Source organism: Babylonia areolata, chromosome 5 (genome assembly GCF_041734735.1).
Source record: "Babylonia areolata isolate BAREFJ2019XMU chromosome 5, ASM4173473v1, whole genome shotgun sequence".
Classification (NCBI taxonomy): domain Eukaryota; kingdom Metazoa; phylum Mollusca; class Gastropoda; order Neogastropoda; family Buccinidae; genus Babylonia; species Babylonia areolata.
The window spans coordinates 6,742,915-6,766,103 of NC_134880.1; the positions used below are offsets into that span (position 1 = coordinate 6,742,915).

Genomic DNA, 23,189 nt, shown 5'->3' on the forward strand with positions numbered 1-23,189 from the left:
GTGTTCAGTGCAGTGAGTGGTTCCAGGTGTTGGTGAGGGTGCGTTCGGTGCAGTGAGTGGTTCCAGGTGTTGGTGAGGGTGCGTTCAGTGCAGTGAGTGGTTCCAGGTGTTGGTGAGGGTGTGTTCAGTGCAGTGAGTGGTTCCAGGTGTTGGTGAGGGTGTGTTCAGTGCATTGAGTGGTTCCAGGTGTTGGTAAGGGTGTGTTCAGTGCATTGAGTGGTTCCAGGTGTTGGTAAGGGTGTGTTCAGTGCAGTGAATGGTTCCAGGTGTTGGTAAGGGTGTGTTCAGTGCAGTGAGTGGTTCCATGTGTTGGTGAGGGTGTGCTCAGTGCAGTGAGTGGTTCCAGGTGTTGGTGAGGGTGTGTTCAGTGCAGTGAGTGGTTCCAGGTGTTGGTGAGGGTGTGTGCTCTGCGTCACTTTGGTTACTTCCTGGCGGACCTGGAGGACTTCAACTTCAGCTACAGGGAGGACCAGGCGGCCTTCTTCGGGCCCACCCAGAAGGACCACAAGGTGGAGGAGGACGAGATACTGGCTCAGGAGAGAATGGTGAGTGAGCTCACTCTTGTCTGTCTGCTTGTTTGCTGGTGAGAGTGTGTATGTGTGTGTGTGTGAGAGAGAGAGAGAGAGAGTGTGTGTGTGTGTGTGTATTCATCTGTCTTTCTTTTTCTCTCTCTCAGTTCCATTTGCACTCATTGAAAATTATTCATTCTCCTATCTGCTTCCATCCTGTCTTTCCTCCCTCCCTCTCTCCCTCACCCTCCCTCTCACTCTCTTTTCCTCTCTCTCTCTTTCCCTCCCTAGCTCCCTCTCTCTCTCCCTCTCTCCCCCTCTTTCTAAATCCCTCCCTCTGTGTCCCTCCCTTTCTCCCTCTCACTCCTTCTGCCCCTGCCCCCCACCCCTTTTCTCTATCCGTCTGTATCCCTCTCTCCGTCTGTCTCTCTCACCTCACCCCATTTCCTATTCCCCTTCCTCCTCCTCCTCCTTTTCCAGCCCCCCACCCTGCCTATCCCCCTGTCTCTGGTAAGTGATTGCCTACCCTGATTGGCAGGGAGACTAATCAGGTGGATACAATTTCATGGCTGCTGGCTTTTTTCTCCTGGGGGATCGGGGAGCTTAGAAATGGAAAGGGGGATGGAGAGAAGTGTGTGTGTGTGTTGTGTAATCTTAAGAGAGAGAGAGAGACTCTGTGTGTGTGTGTGTGTGTGTACATGCATGTTGTGTAATCTTGAGAGAGAGAGAGAGAATGTGTGTGTGTGTGTGTGTGTGTGTGTGTGAATGACTGCGTGTATATATGATATGAGATGGGATCAGTAAAAAGCATAAAGTAAAATGCTGACAGAGTGGTGCAACAGACAGAAGGGAAACATGAGTCAAGAAGGGAGGTTAGGGAGGAGGTGGATATATATATACATATGTGTGTGTGTGTGTGTGTGTGTGTTTGTATTTCAGATTCAGGGGGAGGGTGTGTGTGAGTGTGGCATGGAGGGGAGAGAGGAGTGGGGGGGAACAGGTGCACAGATAGTGAGGGAATTTTCACATGCAGGGAGGGAGGAGGCGGAAGTGTGATGTTCCCTGCCTTTCCATACAGTGTCTGGTTCCATCTTGTCAGGTGGCTGACAGGCTGTGGGTCTGTTTGCTCAGCACCCTGGACACTTTGTCATACAGTGAACTAAAAGGCTTTAAGAGACAGTGAAGTTAAAGGCTTTAACAGACAGTGAACTAAAAGGCTTGGCCAGAAAATGATGACAAAGACTTTACCAGACAATAAGGCTTTACCAATGAAGTTAAAGGCTTTGCCAGACAATGCACTATAGACACCTTGCCAGACACTGAAGAAAAAGGCTTTGCTAGACAGTGAAGTGAAAGACTTTACCAGACAATAAGACTTTGCCAATGAAGTAAAAGGCTTTTCCAGACTTGGAAGTCAAAGGCTTTGCCAGACAATGAAGTTAAAGACTTTGCCAGACAATGAAGTCAAAAGGCTTTGCCAGACAATGAAGTTAAAGACATTGCCAGACAATGAAGTTAAAGACTTTGCCAGATAATGAAGTATTTAAAGACATTGCCAGACAATGAAGTTAAAGACTTTGCCAGACAATGAAGTCAAAAGGCTTTGCCAGACAATGAAGTTAAAGACTTTGCCAGACAATGAAGTTAAAGACTTTGCCAGACAATGAAGTTAAAGACTTTGCCAGACAATGAAGTATTCAAAGGCTTTGCCAGACAATGAAGTTAAAGACTTTGCCAGACAATGAAGTATTCAAAGGCTTTGCCAGACAATGAAGTTAAAGACTTTGCCAGACAATGAAGTCAAAAGGCTTTGCCAGACAATGAAGTTAAAGACATTGCCAGACAATGAAGTTAAAGACTTTGCCAGATAATGAAGTTAAAGACTTTGCCAGACAATGAAGTTAAAGACTTTGCCAGACAATGAAGTTAAAGACATTGCCAGACAATGAAGTTAAAGACTTTGCCAGATAATGAAGTTAAAGACTTTGCCAGATAATGAAGTTAAAGACTTTGCCAGACAATGAAGTTAAAGACATTGCCAGACAATGAAGTTAAAGACTTTGCCAGACAATGAAGTTAAAGACTTTGCCAGACAATGAAGTATTCAAAGGCTTTGCCAGACAATGAAGTTAAAGACTTTGCCAGACAATGAAGTATTCAAAGGCTTTGCCAGACAATGAAGTTAAAGACTTTGCCAGACAATGAAGTCAAAAGGCTTTGCCAGACAATGAAGTTAAAGACTTTGCCAGACAATGAAGTATTCAAAGGCTTTGCCAGACAATGAAGCAAAGACTTTACCAGACAATAAGTGGAGTGATGGCCTAGAGGTAACGCGTCCACCTAGGAAGCAAGAGAATCTGAGCATGCTGGTTCAAATCACGGCTCAGCTGCCAATATTTTCTCCCCCTCCACTAGACCTTGAGTGGTGGTCTGGACTATAGTCATTCGGATGAGACGATAAACCGAGGTCCTGTGTGCAGCATGCACTTAGCGCACGTAAAAGAACCCACAGCAACAAAAGGGTTGTTCTTGGCAAAATTATGTCGAAAAATCCACTTCAAGAGGAAAAACAAATCAAACTGCATGCAGGAAAAAATACAAAAAAAAAAAGAAAAGAAAAAAAGGGTGGCGCTGTTGTGTTGCGACGCGTTCTCCCTGGGGAGAGCAGCCTGAATTTCACACAGAGAAATCTGTTGTGATAAAAAGAAATACAAATACATACACAAACACAATAAGGCTTTGCCCAAGAAGAAAAAAGCTTTACCAGATATTGAAGCTAAAGCCTTTGCAAGACATTGAAATAAAGGCTTTGCCAGACACTGCACTGCAGACACTTTGCTAGACAATGTTGTACAGGCTTTACCGGACATTGAAGTGTGCTATGCTACAGAGAGATGCTGACAGTTATGTGTGCTATGCTACAGAGAGATGCTGACAGTGATGTGTGCTATGCTACAGAGAGATGCTGACAGCGATGTGTGCTATGTTACAGAGAGATGCTGACAGCGATGTGTGCTATGCTACAGAGAGATGCTACCAGTGATGTGTGCTATGTTACAGAGAGATGCTGACATTGATGTGTGCTGTGCTACAGAGAGATGCTGACAGTGATGTGTGATATGTTACAGAGAGATGCTGACGGTGATGTGTGCTATGTTACAGAGAGATGCTGACAGCAATGTGTGCTATGTTACAGAGAGATGCTACCAGTGATGTGTGCTATGTTACAGAGAGATGCTGACAGTGATGTGTGCTATGTTACAGAGAGATGCTGACAGTGATGTGTGCCATGTTACAGACAGATGCTGACAGTGATGTGTGCTATGTTACAGAGAGATGCTACCAGTGATGTGTGCTATGTTACAGAGAGATGCTGACAGTGATGTGTGCTATGTTACAGAGAGATGCTGACAGCGATGTGTGCTATGTTACAGAGAGATGCTGACAGTGATGTGTGCTATGTTACAGAGAGATGCTGACAGTGATGTGTGCTATGTTACAGAGAGATGCTACCAGTGATGTGTGCTATGTTACAGAGAGATGCTGACAGTGATGTGTGCTATGTTACAGAGAGATGCTGACAGTGATGTGTGCTGTTACAGAGAGATGCTACCAGTGATGTGTGCTATGCTACAGAGAGATGCTACCAGTGATGTGTGCTATGTTACAGAGAGATGCTGACAGTGATGTGTGCTATGTTACAGAGAGATGCTACCAGTGATGTGTGCTATGTTACAGAGAGATGCTGACAGTGATGTGTGCTATGTTACAGAGAGATGCTGACAGTGATGTGTGCTATGTTACAGAGAGATGCTGACAGTGATGTGTGCTATGCTGCAGAGAGATGCTACCAGTGATGTGTGCTATGTTACAGAGAGATGCTGACAGTGATGTGTGCTATGTTACAGAGAGATGCTGACAGTGATGTGTGCTATGTTACAGAGAGATGCTGACACTCGCAGGAACCAGCTGATGAGAGACATGGCTCAGCTGAGACTCCAGGTACACTGTGTGTGTGGGTCCTCTGTGTCTGTGTGCCTTGCATCTCTCTTTTCTTCCCTCTCTCCTCTGCTCTTTTTCTCTCTCTGTTCATGTATAGAGTCCAGCACACGCATGCACGCACTCACGCACGCATGCATGCAAGCACACACATGTATGCACAAGAGCACACCCGCATGCACATAAGCACACTTGCATGCACACAGAACCACAGACAGACAGACACGCACACACTCACTCTCTCACACACACATTCTCATGCGCGCGCGCACACACACACACACACATACACAGATACACACACGCACGCACGCACGCACACACACACACACAGATACACACACACACACAGATACACACACACACACACATACACACACACATACACACACACACACACACACACACACACACACACACACACACACACACATACACACACACACACACACACACACACACACACACACACACACACACACATGTGCATGATACCCACTTTCCTCTCTTTAAAACTAAGTGTTGCTTGGAGGTGGGTGTAAATCTGATGTACAGTTCTAACTGTAGCCACACTGCCCACACCTCTCTTCTTTCCCCTTCATCTCTTTCTGTCTGAGGTACACACACACACACATACACACACACACACACACACACACACACACACACACACACACCTACATGCATGTGCTCACAGTGGTTGGAGTCATTCCTTCTGTCTGTCTGTCTCTCTCCTTCACCCCTCGCTTTCCTCTCCCTCCCGATTTATCTTTGCCTGTCTCTTTCTCACTTTCTCTTTCTTCCCATTCACATATGTACATACACTCAGAGAAATCATGACCTTCAGGGAGAGCGTTTGACTCACTGATCAAAATAACACTGACTGACTGGTAAGAGCAACGGATGCACACACACACACACACACACACACACATACACACACACATGTACACACACACACACAGACACACACACACACACACACACACACACACACACTTGAAGTAGCATGCATGCAAGCACACATGCACACACGTACACGCACACACACTAACACAGTTCAGTTCAGTTACTGAAGGACACGTCACTGCCTTTGGACAAATCCCTATACTTAACACCACATCACACACTTTGACCCACACTTAGATGCACACACTTAGGCGCAAACACGTAGACACACACACACGCTTGGAAACATATGCTAAGACACAGACCCACACGCTTAGACCCACACACTTAGACCTGCACACTTAGACACACACACACTTTGACACACACACACTTCAACACACACACACACTTGGACCCACACTTTGTCAAAAACTTGGACCCAGACACGCATACACTTAGACACAGACACACACACACACTCAGACCCACACTTTGACCCCCCCACACACACACTTAGACACAGATGCACTCAGACAAACACTTAGCCACACACACACTCAGACCCACACTTCAGCCCCTACTCACTGAGGTAAGCCAGGGCTGTGCGTATGCACTGTGCAGGCGGAGGTGAGTCAGCTGGAGGGGTGTCTGGAGTCCAGCCAGCAGCCCCACTTCCCGCCCTACGCCATTGTGGACGCCACCTCCCTGTGCTCCGCCCTGACCCTCGTCAAGGAGCTGGCTCACAGTGCTCGCTGCATCCTCATCATCCCCCTGGCAGGTCTGTGCCTCCATCCACTGTCTGTCTGTCTGTGTCTGTCTCTCTGTCTGTCTGTCTGTCTGTCTGTCTGTCTGGCTCACAGTGCTCGCTGCATCCTCATCATGCCCCTGGCAGGTCTGTGCCTCCATCCACTGTCTGTCTGTCTGTGTCTGTCTCTCTGTCTGTCTGTCTGTCTGGCTCACAGTGCTCGCTGCATCCTCATCATGCCCCTGGCAGGTCTGTGCATCCATCCACTGTCTGTCTGTCTGTCTCTCTGTCTGTCTGACTGTCTGTCTGTCTCTCTGTCTGTCTGGCTCACAGTGCTCACTGCATCCTCATCATGCTCCCTGGCAGGTCTGTGCGTCCATCCACTGTCTGTCTGTCTGTCTCTCTGTCTGTCTGACTGTCTGTCTGTCTGGCTCACAGTGCTCACTCAGTCACTGCATCCTCATCATGCCCCTGGCAGGTCTTTGCGTCCACCCTCTGTCTGATTGTCTCCCTGTCTGGCTGTCTGTCTCTCTGTCTGTCTGGCTCACAGCACTCACTACATCCTCATCATCCCAGTGGCAGGTCTGTCTGTCCACCCTCTGTCTGTCTGTCTCTCTTTGTCTCTGTCTGGCTCACAGCACTCACTACATCCTCATCATCCCCGTGGCAGGCCGGTCTGTCCACCCTCTGTCTGTCTGTCTGTCTGGCTCACAGCACTCACTACATTCTCATCATCTCTCTGGCAGGTCTGTCTGTCCACCCTCTGTCTGTCTGACTGTCTCCTGGTCTGTCTGTCTGTCTCTCTGTGTTTGTCTGGCTCACAGCGCTCGCTGCATCCTCATCATTTCCATGGCAGGTCTGTCTGTCCACCCTCTGTCTGTCTGACTGTCTCCTGGTCTGTCTGTCTGTGTTTGTCTGTCTGGCTCACAGCGCTCGCTGCATCCTCATCATTTCTGTGGCAGGTCCGTCCATCCCTTCTCTTCCTCCCTTTGTCTGTCTGTCTGTCTCCCTGTCTGTCTCCAGTGTGTTGTGATATATGCAGTGATTGACCAGTGATGTTATGTGTTTTGTGATGTGGTGTGATGTAATGTGGTGAGATATGTGGTGTGTTGTCATGTGTGCAGTGACTGACCAATGATTTGAGATGTGATGTGATGTAAAGTAGTGTGATATGATGTGATGTGATGTGTGCAGTGACTGACCAGTGATGTTTGATGTGGTATGATGTGTTGTGTTGTGATGAGATTTGGTCAGTGTGATGTGGTGTGGTGTGATGTGGTTGGTGTGTTGTGATGTGGTGTGATATGGTGTGGTCTGATGAGATTTGGTGCAAAATAGTATGTGGTGTGATGTGATGTGGTTGGTGTGTTGTGATGTGGTCTGATATGGTGTGATGTGATGTGTGCAGTGATTGACCAACTGGACGTACAGAAGAAGGACAGCAGTGGAGCCAGGGAGGCCATACGATGGCTGGAGACTGAGTTCCGTCGTGGTAACAGGTACAGTTTCATCTTACCCTCACAGTGATGACAGTCCAGTGATAGCACAGTGATGACAGTCCAGTGACAGATGTGTTTATAGCACAGTGATGCAGTCCAGTGACAGATGTGTTTATAGCACAGTGATGACAGTCCAGTGACAGATGTGTTTATAGCACAGTGATGACAGTCCAGTGACAGATGTGTTTATAGCACAGTGATGACAGTCCAGTGACAGATGTGTTTATAGCACAATGATGACTGTCCAGTGACAGATGTGTTTATAGCACAATGATGACAGTCCAGTGACAGATGTGTTTATAGCACAGTGATGACAGTCCAGTGACAGATGTGTTTATAGCACAGTGATGACAGTCCAGTGACAGATGTGTTTATAGCACAGTGATGACAGTCCAGTGACAGATGTGTTTATAGCACAATGATGACAGTCCAGTGACAGATGTGTTTATAGCACAATGATGACAGTCCAGTGATAGCACAGTGATGACAGTCCAGTGACAGATGTGTTTATAGCACAATGATGACAGTCCAGTGATAGCACAATGATGACAGTCCAGTGATAGCACAATGATGACAGTCCAGTGACAGATGTGTTTATAGCACAGTGATGACAGTCCAGTGACAGATGTGTTTATAGCACAATGATGACAGTCCAGTGACAGATGTGTTTATAGCACAATGATGACAGTCCAGTGACAGATGTGTTTATAGCACAGTGATGACAGTCCAGTGATAGCACAGTGATGACAGTCCAGTGACAGATGTGTTTATAGCACAATGATGACAGTCCAGTGACAGATGTGTTTATAGCACAATGATGACAGTCCAGTGACAGATGTGTTTATAGCACAATGATGACTGTCCAGTGACAGATGTGTTTATAGCACAATGATGACAGTCCAGTGACAGATGTGTTTATAGCACAGTGATGACAGTCCAGTGACAGATGTGTATATAGCACAGTGATGACAGTCCAGTGAAATGCGTGCTGTGTTCCTCAGATACATCCGTGCGCAGAAGAGCAATGAAACTGTCAGCTCCAACAACCAGCGCATCTTTAAAAAGAGACACCGAGATATCTGGTGAGTTCTCCCGCTGAAGAAAGCAACATTATCTTCTGTCATAGTGGAAACACACAGATGATAAGCATGTCGTTTCTATCTGTGTTTCATTTCTTTTCATTTTAAATGTCATTCTGTGGTGGTGGAAATAGATTTTTTTGTTTGCCAGAAATTATTATCTTTACTTTGAAATGTCTGAATAGTTATTCACAATAATATATTGATTCTGAAACAAGCCTAGATTCAGAATAAGTATTCATTTTCCCTGAAAAACAAAACAGTAAATCTATTTTTCTGTATCTTCTTTAGTTTTTGTACAGGATTTTTAAAATATATTTTTTATTACCCCTGAATCCCTAAAAATTCATGGCGAGGGGAGAGTAATTATACGAAAATTCCCTGGCTCTGAATGGGTTGAATATAGTGTGAAGTTGAATGCCTGCAGAGGTGAACAGTGACTTGCCACATAAACAAACTGCACATTTACACCACTTCAGCAGAACCACACACACACAGACACAGACACACACACACACACACACACACACTGAACTGGACCATACAGCATATGATATGCAGACACACACTAAACATTTACATCACATCAGCAGACACCACAGACATAGACATACAGACACACACAAACACACACACACACACACACACACACACACACACACACACTGTACTACACTCTACTCTGCTCTACTCTTCTATACTATACTATACTACACTATGCTACAATACACTACACTACACTACACTACATACAATACTATGCTGACAGGTACATGATGGAGGTGTTGGGGTGTGGCCGGTACCTGGCCCGACAGACGACGACCTTCACCTCGGGGTCCGTGGTGGTGATCCTGACGGCTCACTCCTTCCTGGCCGAGAACCCGCCGCCCGTGTTGGACTCTGTCAGGGCCGCCAGTCAGGAGGAAGGTCAGTCACCTGGCTTGTACTTGTTGGTCACCCTGACTGCACTGGTGCTTGTAGAGATTAACAGCTTGGGGAGATTGCTGCAGGACTTGCACACCGACTGCACCGGTGCTTGTAGAGATTAACAGCTTGGGGAGATTGCTGCAGGACTTGCACACCGACTGCACTGGTGCTTGTAGAGATTAACAGCTTGGGGAGATTGCTGCAGGACTTGCACACCGACTGCACCGGTGCTTGTAGAGATTAACAGCTTGGGGAGATTGCTGCAGGACTTGCACACTGACTGCACTGGTGCTTGTAGAGATTAACAGCTTGGGGAGATTGCTGCAGGACTTGCACACTGACTGCACTGGTTCTTGTAGAGATTAACAGCTTGGGGAGATTGCTGCAGGACTTGCACACTGACTGCACTGGTGCTTGTAGAGATTAACAGCTTGGGGAGATTGCTGCAGGACTTGCACACTGACTGCACTGGTGCTTGTAGAGATTAACAGCTTTGGGAGATAGTGTGACAGTGATGGTTGTAGAGATCAACAATATGGGGACATAGTGTGATGCAGGGCTCACACACTGTACTGATGGTTGTAGAGCAGTGGGAGGTAGACTAAAAAAATCTTGGTAAAAGTCGACTTACTTGGGATAAAAGAGGTGACGTATCGAGCCACAAGCTCTTCTTCAGGCAAATGAAATGAGTGAGTGACAGACAGAAAGGTACAGACAGAGAGGGAGAGAGAGTAAAGTTCAGGAAAGGAAAGTGATGAGAAGTCACAGGAAAGGACACAAAGCAGGGTGAGTAGAACTGTCAGTGTGATGGTTGTAGAGATCAGCAATATGGGGACATAGTGTGATACAGGGCTCACACACTGTACTGATGGTTGTAGAGATCAGCAATATGGGGACATACTGTGATACAGGGCTCACACACTGTACTGATGGTTGTAGAGATCAGCAATATGGGGACATAGTGTGATACAGGGCTCACACACTGTACTGATGGTTGTAGAGATCAGCAATATGGGGACATAGTGTGATACAGGGCTCACACACTGTACTGATGGTTGTAGAGATCAAGAATATGGGGACATAGTGTGATACAGGGCTCACACACTGTACTGATGGTTGTAGAGATCAGCAATATGGGGACATAGTGTGATACAGGGCTCACACACTGTACTGATGGTTGTAGAGATCAACAACATGGGAACATAGTGTGATACAGGGCTCATACACTGTACTGATGGTTGTAGAGATCAACAACTTGGGGACATAGTGTGATACAGGGCTCACACACTGTACTGATGGTTGTAGAGATCAAGAACATGGGAACATAGTGTGATGCAGGGCTCACACACTATACCGATGGTTGTTGAGATCAACAACATGTGGGGAACAGAGTAAACTGAAAGGTTGAAACACAGAGAAGAAATGTATGGTAGAGGAAAGTGTCAGTGTGAAACGGAAAAGAGGGAAGAAAACGATGGTTTTGTCAGTGTAGAAGTCAGTGGATCTGAGAGAAGAGGGAGTGTGAAGAAGATTAGAGTGGGGGGATTGGGGGGGGGGGGGGGTTAAACCACATTGTTAATGTTGGCGATAAAGGATGGGTTAGTGCTCATGCACAATGTTTAAGTGTGATATTTTATTTCTCTGTATATATTGTTCACTTCAGTTATTTTCAGTAACAAGTCAAAACTTTTCAGTCAGCTTGTGTATACATGTCAGGGAAAGTTTTGTCAAACCTTTAAAAGTGTTTCCTTCATCAGTGTCTGCATTGACATTTTGGCTATTATAATTGATGTGGATGTATGTATAGCATATAAAAACATAGATATTGGAGCTATTTAAACCAGCATTTATGGGTAATTTACATGCAGCTAATTTAGAAGAATATTGATTTGATGACAGGTGTGTGTGTTGATGACAGCTGCGTGTGTTGATGATAGGATCGAGATGATCAAGAATTGTGTGTTGATGACCGGTATGTTGATCGAGATGATCAAGAACTGTGTGTTGATGACAGGTATGTTGATCGAGATGACCAAGAACTGTGTGTTGATGACAGGCGTGTGTGTGTGTGCCGATGACAGGTGTGTCAATCGAGATGATCAAGAACTTTGTGGGCAAGTGGCGGCAGGTGTGGCAGAGCAATGGGTGAGGGGAGTGGTGGTGGGTGTGACCACGCCCTCTGGATCGCCTGCCTCCAGCCTTGGATGATGATTCCTCACGGCTCTCGCCTGACATTTCTTCCACACCTGACTTCCTCTGCACACTCCACTGCACGTCCATAGGCTCCAGGAAAAAACAACAACATGAAAACTCCCCCCTCCCCCCCCCCCCCCCCCCCTACATCCATCTCCACCCTGACTGGTGTGTGTTCCCATGGAGAGGGGACACTACCCACACTGCTGCAGTGAAAGGAGGGAGAGAAGGGAGACTATCCACACCCACAGCAGTTGAAGGAGAGGGAGAAGAGAGACTGTTCACACTGCAGCAGTGGAAAAAATGGGGGAGAAGGGAGACTATCCAAACAGCAGCAGTTAAAGAAGGGGGAGAAAGAAGACTTTACACACAGCAGCAGTGAAAGGAGGGGGGGGGGAGAAGTCAATGAACTCAGTGTCTTAGATCCATGATCAGTATCTGGTCCATGCGGCAAAGCTTCACACAGGAAGACATGACAGCTGTCAGGGCCATGAGTTGGGCATGGACAGTTTTCCTTCATCTGTGAGCTTGGCAGACATAGGGAAAGACGCCAGATTTTGTGCTCTTGGGAGAAGGGGTGTGTCAGCGTGACTTTGTGCCGGGAGGAAGTCTGTGACGGTGTATTCCATGAGTAAGAAACGATTTGTCAAGTTACCTTTTCATACCACAATGCCATTGTGATGCCACCCTCTATGTGTGTTTGCGTGTGTGTACAGTTAGTGTACTCTTCAAAATGATAAGTGCCAGTACAGTGTATCCTGGGTGATGTATTGGGGGTGTATTCTCGCCTAACCAGTGTGGCACCGAAGTTGGCCTCTGAGGAAAACAATCCGTCGCTGAAGCGACACGACGTGCCATCCGTGTGCCAGAGAGCATGAAGAGTCTCAGGTCCCGAACTGTAGGTTGAGAAATTATCACTGTGTGAGGCGGTTGGTTGGGGTCTGTAGCAAGGGTGTGGTGTGTGTGTGTGTGGTCAGGTCATCTGGAAGAAACGGTCATCGCACTGTGTAGGTGACGCACCACCACTGCACAGTCAGCAGCGCAGTCAAAACAGGTTGCAAGCAAAGTTAGCAAAGCAGATTGTTTACAGAGCACTCTAACGCAGGTGTGTACGCATAGTCACCTTTAACTATTGCCACTGAGCGTAGCGCATATCATCCTTCTCCTGCTCCACTTGTGCTGACAAAGCCATTTTACGGTAAACTTCAGCAGTCATCCATGTGTATGTTGTGTTGTTGTTTCTGACTTTGTGTGTGCAGTTTTAGCTTTTGTTGTTGGTCTCTTGTAGCCAGGATCATGGCTGAGTGTGTGTGAAGTCAGCTTGTGTCAATGACCGAACCTCTGACCGTCTGTGTGTGTTAATGACCAAACTCAGACCCCCTGTGTGTGTTAATGACAGAACTATGACCCCCTGTGTGTGTTAATGACAGAACTATGACCCCCCAATGTGTGTTCCTGACAGAAGTCTGACCTCCTGTGTGTGTTAATGACACAACTCTGACCCCCCCACCCCCTCCGGGTGTGTGTGTGTGTGTTAATGACACAACTCTGACCCTCTGTGTGTGTGTTAATGACACAACTCTGAACGCACATCCCCCACCCCCCACCCCCTGTGTGTGTTAATGACACAACTCTGACCCCCCATGTGTGTTAATGACAGAACTCTGACTCCCTGTGTGTGTGTGTGTGTGTGTGTGTGTGTGTGTGTGTGTGTGTGTGTGTTAATGACACAACTCTGACCCCCTGTGTGTGTGTGTGTGTGTGTTAATGACACAACTCTGACCCCCTGTGTGTGTGTGTGTGTGTGTGTGTGTGTGTGTGTGTGTGTGTGTGTTAATGACACAACTCTGACCCTCTATGTGTGTTAATGATACAACTCTGAACGCACATCCCCACCCCCCACCCCCCGTGTGTGTTAATGACACAACTCTGACCCCCCATGTGTGTTAATGACAGAACTCTGACTCCCTGTGTGTGTGTGTGTGTGTTTGTGTGTGTGTGTGTATTAATGACACAACTCTGACCCTCTGTGTGTGTGTTAATGACACAACTCTGAACACCCTTCCCCCCTTCACCCACAGTTCTGACCCCCCATGTGTGTTAATGACACAGCTCTGACCCCCCGTGTGTGTTAATGACACAGCTCTGACCCCCCATGTGTGTTAATGACACAACTCTGACCCCCTGTGTGTGTGTGTGTGTTAATGACACAACTCTGACCCCCCCCCCCTGGTGTGTGTGTGTGTTTATGACACAACTCTGACCCCCTCTGTGTGTTTGTGTATTTGTGTGTGTGTCAGTGACACAACTCTGACCCCCCCCCCCCTCCCCGTGTGTGTGTGTGTGTTAATGACACAACTCTGACCCCCTGTGTGCATCTTTTTTCCCCTTTTATTCTGTTGCATGCATGACCGTTTGTTCCATTTAGTTTTGAAGTTGTCTATTATTTGGTCAGGGATTGGGTTCCTTCAGTGTTTTCTCTTTCTGTTGCTTGGAGTGTTTTCCTTGTGTTCTGATGCGTTTGTATGTAAGTGTGTGTGTGTGTGCTTGTGTGTGTGTGTGTGTGTGTGTGTGTGTGTGTGTGTGTGTGTGTGTTGCAAGTCACTGGTGTTAAGTTTGGTAGTGCAGCTTCTCTTCGTAGAGGTAGAAAAGATTACCTCTTCCCACCCCACTGTCGTATTTTTTTTTGTTTTTTGTTTGTTTGTTTTTTAAACTTGGCCGCAAAGTGAATCTTAAAAAGACAGGAGAATGGTTCACTGGTTGACCTGCACTTCTTTGTTTCCTTCTGTCAGTCAGTCAAGGAAAGATAACTCAGGGCATGAGGAGACAACCAGCCACACGATACCAACATGCAGTGAACAGAGTGTGTTTGTGTGTGTGTGTGTGTGTGTAGTGACAGACATGGTGACAACATGCAGTAAACAGTGTGTGTCATGTCAGACATGATAACAACATGCAGTAATCAGTGTTTGTGTCATGTCAGACATGATAACAACATGCAGTAATCAGTGTGTGTCATGACAGACATGGTGACGACATGCAGTAAGCAGTATTTGTGTCATGTCAGACATAATGACATGCAGTAAGCAGTGTGTGTTATGACAAACATGATGACAGCATGTAGTAAGCGGTGTGTGTGTCATGTCAGACATGGTGACAACATGCAGTAAGCAGTGTGTGTGATGACAGACATGGTGACAACATGCATTAAGCAGTGTGTCATGACAGACATGATGACAACATGCAGTAAACGGTGTGTGTTATGACAGACATGATGACATGCAGTAAGCAGTGTGTCATGGCAGACATGGTGACAGCATGCAGTAAGCAGTGTGTGTCATGACAGACATGGTGACAGCATGCAGTAAACGGTGTGTGTCATGACAAACATGACATGGTGACAACATGCAGTAAGCAGTGTGTCATGACAGACATGGTGACAACATGCAGTAAGCAGTGTGTCATGACAGACATGGTGACAACATGCAGTAAGCAGTGTGTGTCATGACAAACATGATGACAGCATACAGAAAGCAGTGTGTGTCATGACAGACAAGGTGACAACATGCAGTAAGCAGTGTGTGTCATGGCAGACATGGTGACAACATGCAGTAAGCAGTGTGTCATGACAGACATGACATGGTGACAACATGCAGTAAGCAGTGTGTCATGACAGACATGGTGACAACATGCAGTAAGCAGTGTGTCATGACAGACATGATGACAACATGCTGTAAGCAGTGTGTCATGAGTCATGGTGACAACATGCAGTAAGCAGTGTGTGTCATGACAAACATGATGACAGCATACAGAAAGCAGTGTGTGTCATGACAGACAAGGTGACAACATGCAGTAAGCAGTGTGTGTCATGACAAACATGATGACAGCATACAGAAAGCAGTGTGTGTCATGACAGACAAGGTGACAACATGCAGTAAGCAGTTTGTGTCATGGCAGACATGGTGACAACATGCAATAAGCAGTGTGTCATGACAGACATGACATGGTGACAACATGCAGTAAGCAGTGTGTCATGACAGACATGGTGACAACATGCAATAAGCAGTGTGTCATGACAGACATGACATGGTGACAACATGCAGTAAGCAGTGTGTCATGACAGACATGGTGACAACATGCAATAAGCAGTGTGTCATGACAGACATGATGACAACATGCTGTAAGCAGTGTGTCATGGTGACAACATGCAGTAAGCAGTGTGTGTGATGGCAGACATGACATGCATTAAACAATGGGTGTGTCATGACAGACATGGTGACAACATGCAATAAGCAGTGTGTCATGACAGACATGACATGGTGACAACATGCAGTAAGCAGTGTGTCATGACAGACATGGTGACAACATGCAATAAGCAGTGTGTCATGACAGACATGATGACAACATGCTGTAAGCAGTGTGTCATGGCAGACATGATGACAGCATGCAGTAAACAGTGTGTGTGATGGCAGACACGACATGCATTAAACAATGGGTGTGTCATGACAGACATGACATGCAGTAAACAGTGTGTGTGTGTGTGTGATGATGATGATGACAGACATGACATGACATGCAGTAAACAGTGTGTATGTGATGGCAGATACAACATGCAGTAAACAATGGGTGTGTCATGATGGACATGACATGCAGTAAACAGTGTGTGTGTGTGTGATGACAAACATGACATGAAATGCAGTAAACAGTGTGTGTGTGTCATGACAAACATGACATGCAGTAAACTTTGTGTGTGTGTGTCATGACAAACATGACATGCAGTAAACAGTGTGCATGTCATGACAGAGACAGCAGCCACTCTGCCACCCTCTGTCTACTGGGAACGGAAGAACATATGTATGAGTGTTGTCATGGGCAACAGTTTCACTTTCCTCGGGGAGGTGTCACTGTGTTTGGACAAATCCACATACGTTAGGCAGAGCTCTGACAGCAGTGTAGCCTAATGTGCTGGTCAGGCCTTGAGTGCATGTGTGTGTAAGATTGTGTAGTGGGTTTCTTCTGCAGAGTTTTTCCAGAGGACAACAGTTTTTTTGCCCATGGCTACAGTTTGGTGACAGTTGAGAAGTGCAAGGTTTGTGCTCCCAGTGTACGCTCCCAGAGGCAGTGCAATGGACTTTGAGCAGGCTGTGAATGTCACAGTGTTCGGGGTTCACTTCTTGGCTGTGAGGGAGGAGACTTTGCTGTGCACTTGTTAGAACCTGAATAAATCAGTAAACGGTTCATTTTCTTTAGGAAAAAAAAAAAAAAAGATTGGTGGGGGGTGGGGTTACTAAAAGACAATGCAAAAGGAAGAATATGCAAGACTTGAGTCCTGTTTTTAACAACACTGCTTTGTTAGTCACACTGTGTGACAAATACATGAGTTGATCTGTTTGTGCACTGACTCTGCTGCACACACCCTTCAGTTAGAGACAGACAGAAGCAAAGAAATGAAAGGAAAAAAAAAGTCAGAGCATCTTCTGACAAGTATGTTTTCTATTTCTGAACTCAAAAAGGCACAATATGCTGAGCTCACAAACTGCACAAGAATAAGCATCAGACAAGATGAAGTTGCCCACAAAATGTGGAGGTATTTTTGTCGCAAGCACACATACACACCGACATAGACATGCACATGCATGTGTGCACATACATACACGCATACACGCTCAGTCTGTTTTTGCTTGAACAGAAATGTAATTTTCTGATTTACATTTAGTTTTCACATTCATTTATAGACATTTAACTTTTTTAAAGAATGTCTTAATATAGCCCATCGAATTAAGAAATACACATGCACATACTCACACTCACTCACATGTTGAAGGGAAAAAAAGGGGTTAATATATGTATACATCAATAATTATCAAAATATAGTTTGAAGAGTGCGTGAGATAAGTGAGATTATTTGGTCTTACGAGGATCGGATGTTTAATATCGGAATAGCAGTGATTGGGACACTACAATGTTTTAAGAAATGAAACTTTTAAAAAGAAATTGAAGACAAAACCTTCATTCTTTGCAGTTTTAAATTACTGTCACTTCATAAAGGAATCAGAGATCAGATCTGCATAATGAAGGATGTGTTTAGGTGGGAATGTGTCCATGATCATGAAAGAGACCTGGAATTGTTGACATTTTGTTACTGTCTACAGTGTGAGGATCTAGTAAAGAATTGTTTTGCTAAACTGGATGCTGTGTGCTGTGGTTTGGAAAGGACTGTGGTGGTGCTGAATGGTGAGAAATAGGACTGCATTTTCTTCTTCTTCATCGTTCGTGGGCGGCAACCCCCACGTTCACTCATATGTACACGAGTGGGCTTTTACGTATACAACCATTTTTAACCCACCATGTAGGGAGCCATACTCCGTTTTCCGGGGTAGACTGCATTTTAAAAAGAAAAAGACAAAACACACAGTGATGTTTCCGGTGACCTTTACCCTCTGAGAAAAAAACTGGACATGTTCGGAAAATACTTCTGGTAACCTCCACATGACCTGTGAAAACCCTCGGAGAACCCCGACCTTGAACACACTTTCTGTCGGGAGGTTATAAATAGATATAAATAGACCAGCACCTCAGGAACCCCAGACTAACCTCATCTGGTGGTTCATCGTGCTCTGCCCCACTACCAACACACAAACAGATCCAAGGTCTGATTTCCGTTCATCTCAGTTTGGGTATGGAGGACTACAAACAGTTAAAGAAAATAACAAAATAAACATGAACATTTTCTCTCTCTTTTTTTTTTTCCATTTTCAGTTTCTCAAGGAGGCGTCTCTGCATTCGGACAAATCCATATACGCTACACCACATCAGCTAGGCAGATGCTTGATAGCAGCATAACCCAACGCAATCGTCAGGCCTTGAGTGCATGCTTATATATTTGTGTACCTTCCCGAGTGGATTTCTTTTTACATAATTGTACCAGAGGACAACATTCTCGTTGCCATGGGTTCTTTTTCAGTGCCCTGAGTGCGTGATGCACACGGGACCTCGGTTTATCGTTTCATCCGAAAGACTAGATGTTTCATGATGACTGTACCATACTTCATGATGACTGTACCAGTACCGTTTTTTTGTGTGTTTTTTTTCTCAAGGCCTGACTAAGCGCGTTGGGTTACGCTGCTGGTCAGGCATCTGCTTGGCAGATGTGGTGTAGCATATATGGATTTGTCCGAACGCAGTGACGCCTCCTTGAGCTACTGAAACTGAAACTGAAACTGTACCATACTTCATGGTGACTGTACCATACTTCATGATGACTGTACGATACTTCATGGTGACTGTACCATACTTCATGATGACTGTGCGATCCTTCATGATGACTGTACCATGCTTCATGATGACTGTGCGATCCTTCATGATGACTGTACCATACTTCATGGTGACTGTACCATGCTTCATGATGACTGTACCATTCTTCATGATGACTGTACCATTCTTCATGGTGACTGTAGGTGACTGTACCATACTTCACAGTGACTGTACCATACTTCATGATGACTGTACCATGCTTCATGGTGACTGTACCATGCTTCATGATGACTGTACCATGCTTCATGATGACTGTACCATACTTCATGATGACTGTACCATTCTTCATGGTGACAGTACCATACGTCATGGTGACTGTACCATACTTCATAGTGACTGCACCATACTTCATGATGACTGTACCATGCTTCATGATGACTGTACCATACTTCACAGTGACTGTACCATACTTCATGATGACTGTACCATGCTTCATGGTGACTGTACCATGCTTCATGATGACTGTACCATACTTCATGATGACTGTACCATTCTTCATGGTGACAGTACCATACGTCATGGTGACTGTATAGTGACTGTACCATGCTTCACGGTGACTGTACCATACTTCACAGTGACTGTACCATGCTTCATGGTGACTGTACCATACTTCATGATGACTGTACCATGCTTCATGGTGACTGTACCATACTTCATGATGACTGTACCATACTTCATGATGACTGTACCATACTTCATGGTGACTGTACTATACTTCATGGTGACTGTACCATACTTCATGATGACTGTGATGCTTCATGATGACTGTACCATACTAAATGATGACTATACAATGCTTCATGGTGACTACCATACTTCATGATGACTGTACGATCCTTCAAGATGATTGTACCATACTTCATGATGACTATACAATGCTTCATGGTGACTGTACTATACTTTATGGTGACTGTACCATACTTCATGGTGACTGTACCATACTTCATGATGACTGTACCATACTTCATGGTGACTGTACGAGAGATTGAAAGAAACATGTATACAGTGCTAGTTCTGAGGGCGTTACAGGCTTTGGGAGATTGAAAGAAAGTTGCAAATATCGCTGGTTTTTAGCGCAGGGTAAAACGGGATGGTTTTTTTGTTGTTTTGTTTTTTTTGTGTGTTTTTTGTTGTTGTTTTTGTTGTTGTTGTTTTTTTTTGTTTGTTTTGTTTTTGTTTTTTAATACACACTGCATGTTTATTTTCCGCAATGCATTCTTTCGCTAACAGATGTCTCTGAGCATTGACCTTTCGTAAGTAGTTCCGATAGTTCCTTCAATCAATATTGTTGGATCCATCGTGAATGTTGGTGTTCTTCTTGTTGTTACGAGTTGTAGCAACAGGAGCAGAAGTAAAAGCAGCAGCAGAAGAAGAAGCAACAACACCAAGTCACCGAATAAATTTCTGTTCACATCTATTTGTACCAGCTGTTGAGTCTGCATCTGACAATGGAGCTTATCGACTTGACGACTCGCTGTCAGCCATTTTGGTGGTAGAGAATTCGTCAACATGAACGCAGCGAGGTTGGCAACGTTCATCACGGTTTGAAATAAACCCATGTTTGCACTTAAAACTTTGAACTGAATCTTGATGACAATGAAGAGCGAAAGCGTGTACACAGGTGCTTGTCGTGGTATAACCAGAACGCTGACAGAATCGCGCGATAGAAACATCGTGAAAGAAAACAACAACATCAGTAACAGCAGACAAGTCGAGAGCTGAACGACAGAAACAACGATGGAAGAGTTGGCGGCATTCACGTCCACAGCCGTGATAGCAGCCACTTTTCTTCGCGGTTCTTCCAAATTTCTGGATTTCACAGACACACACACACACACACACACACACAACATGCTACACACACACACACACACACACACACACACACACAACATGCCACACACAGACACTCACACACACACAACATGCCACACACACACACACACACACACACACACACACACACACACACACACACAACATGCCACACACACACACACACACACACACACACACACACACAATGAATACCGGCGTATCTTTTAGTTTCCTTCTCGTGCTGTATTTTAGCCAAGCTGTCACAATCATCTAGAGAACACACACACACACACACACTTATTATTATATTTTAAAAAATCTTTTATAAAAATCTTTATTCATTATAATATTTAGCAAGAATAAATGCAACATTGATCCTTTCATGTCCTCAAAGCTTATTTGCAAAGTTTCGTTTCTTCAGTCGGGTAAGGGCACTTAAAAGCTTTGCAGCAGGTAAAATGGCACATTAAGTAAGCGTGAGTTAAAATCATATAAGTCCAGGTATGCAGCGTGCACTTTGCACACGTGAAAGAACCCATGGCAACAAAAGGGCTATCCCTGTTCAAATTTCTGGAGAAAACTCCGCGTTGATTGTAACACACATTCAGCTGCAGACATGATTTTTCCTTTTCTCTCTCTCTCTCTCTCTCTCTCTCTCTCTCTCTCTCTCTATATATATATATATATATATATGGCTGGCTCTCTATTGAAGTCACGCGCTTTCCCTGGGGAGAACAGCCCTATTTTCACACAGAGATAACTGTTTGTGACCAAAAAAAAGTAATATGATACGATACAATGCAACATACGTATGAGCAGGATGCACACACTGTGAGTGCAACAGCTCCATGTATCATATCAGCCAATCACAACGTCATCGCTGCCCACGGAGTTTTCGGGTTTTTGTGTTTTTTGTGTGTTTTTGTGTTTGTTTTTTTTATAAAGTTTTACCTCTCTCTCTCTCTCTCTCTCTCTCTCTCTCTCTCTCTCTCTCTCTCTCTGTGTGTGTGTGTGTGTGTGTCTTGTCATTACTTTTTCCACATAAGCGAATATCGTTGAAAGGACATTTCAAGAGCGAGATATACCCTGTTGTGAGGGAACACAGCCACCACTACCCCAGCCCCCACCCCACCCCTAAACCCTCTGGCGCCCCAGCACCTCTCGCCCTCACAGAACCCACTGCAGACAAGCTGCTGCATGCGACCACTCCAAGTCTGAAGGGATCTGGTGAACAGTCCTTCAGCGCGGCGCCACAACAACTTCAGGGAGAAGAAGAAGAGGAGGAGGAGGAGAGGGAGGAAGAGAAGTAGGAAGAGCGGGATGAGAAGGAGGGGGAAGAAGAAGAAGGGGAGGAGGAGAAGGAGGAGGAGAAGAGGAGGAAGATGAGTACAAGAAGGAGGAGGATGATAGGGAAGGGGGAGAGCAAAAGAAGAAGAAGAAAAGAAGAAGAACCTCACTCTACAAGTCATAGGGGATCCAACACTTCCCCTTGTTGGTCCACTCGTGGATGTCCGGGTAAGTCTTTGTAGGGGGAGGCGACACTTGCAGGGTTTGACACAGCTGACAGAAGGGCTTGAGGTTGGGTCTGACCCAGCTGGTGTAGGAGGTGTAGAAGTGGTCCTTGGTCCATAGCATGCTCGTGTAGGTGTTGACGTCCTTCATCAGGGCCTTCAGGTACTGCGCCAGGTGCTGAGGGGAGGAGAAGTTTGCGGCGTCAAGGTAGGTGTTGGGGGGCAGGTAGCGCGTGTAGTTGACGCCGCCACGGACTACGGGGATGATGTTCAGGTTTCGGTACGTCTTGAACAGCTTCTCCGTCACGTAGTCCCCACAGAAGGAGTTTTCAAAGGCCAGGTAGAAATAGTAGGTGTCGTTCAAAAACCTGAAACACTTTTCCTCTGCCAGTCCGGGACAGACGAACTGTCCGCAATCACCGTAGACGTCAATGTCGATGTGCTTCCTCATGGCGCTAACGTACTGCTCTCTATTGCTTGAAGTCTCACAGTTGCTGACGAACCATGCGACGGGTTTCGTTTTCTTCAGCATGATCTGGGTGTAGTTTTTCCAAGCCGGCTCAGTCCGCAGCTCAAAGTCGCCGTACGGTCGGAAGAAGTCCGAGTCGATCCTGTAGCTGAAGGTCCGGTTGAAGACACTCTTCCAGGCCGGGGAATAGAAGTAGCCCTCAAAGTTTTGGGGCGATTCGATGTTGTAAGCCACC

General features: G+C 45.7%; 2 protein-coding genes across 3 annotated transcripts in view; one reads left to right on the plus strand and one right to left on the minus strand.

Annotated features, from left to right (window-relative positions):
- LOC143281894 (nonsense-mediated mRNA decay factor SMG5-like) overlaps nucleotides 1-18,022 on the plus strand; it is a 41,721-nt gene extending 23,699 nt beyond the window's left edge. The window contains exons 20-26 of one of the 2 annotated variants that reach the window (XM_076587172.1): nucleotides 387-545; nucleotides 4,452-4,511; nucleotides 6,021-6,177; nucleotides 7,553-7,643; nucleotides 8,645-8,725; nucleotides 9,492-9,649; nucleotides 16,865-18,022. In XM_076587172.1, coding sequence (XP_076443287.1) covers nucleotides 387-545; nucleotides 4,452-4,511; nucleotides 6,021-6,177; nucleotides 7,553-7,643; nucleotides 8,645-8,725; nucleotides 9,492-9,649; nucleotides 16,865-16,914 — 756 coding nt within the window. In that variant the 3' untranslated portion in view covers nucleotides 16,915-18,022. Of the gene's footprint in view, nucleotides 1-386; nucleotides 546-4,451; nucleotides 4,512-6,020; nucleotides 6,178-7,552; nucleotides 7,644-8,644; nucleotides 8,726-9,491; nucleotides 9,650-11,730; nucleotides 13,549-16,864 lie in introns of those variants that run through there. The other variant, XM_076587171.1, reaches the window with a different exon arrangement.
- Nucleotides 18,023-22,167: 4,145 nt separating this feature from the next.
- LOC143282339 (alpha-(1,3)-fucosyltransferase C-like) overlaps nucleotides 22,168-23,189 on the minus strand; it is an 8,993-nt gene continuing 7,971 nt past the window's right edge. Inside the window, exon 2 of the mRNA XM_076587946.1 lies at nucleotides 22,168-23,189. This exon is cut by the window's right edge and continues 545 nt beyond it. Coding sequence (XP_076444061.1) covers nucleotides 22,433-23,189 — 757 coding nt within the window. The 3' untranslated portion in view covers nucleotides 22,168-22,432.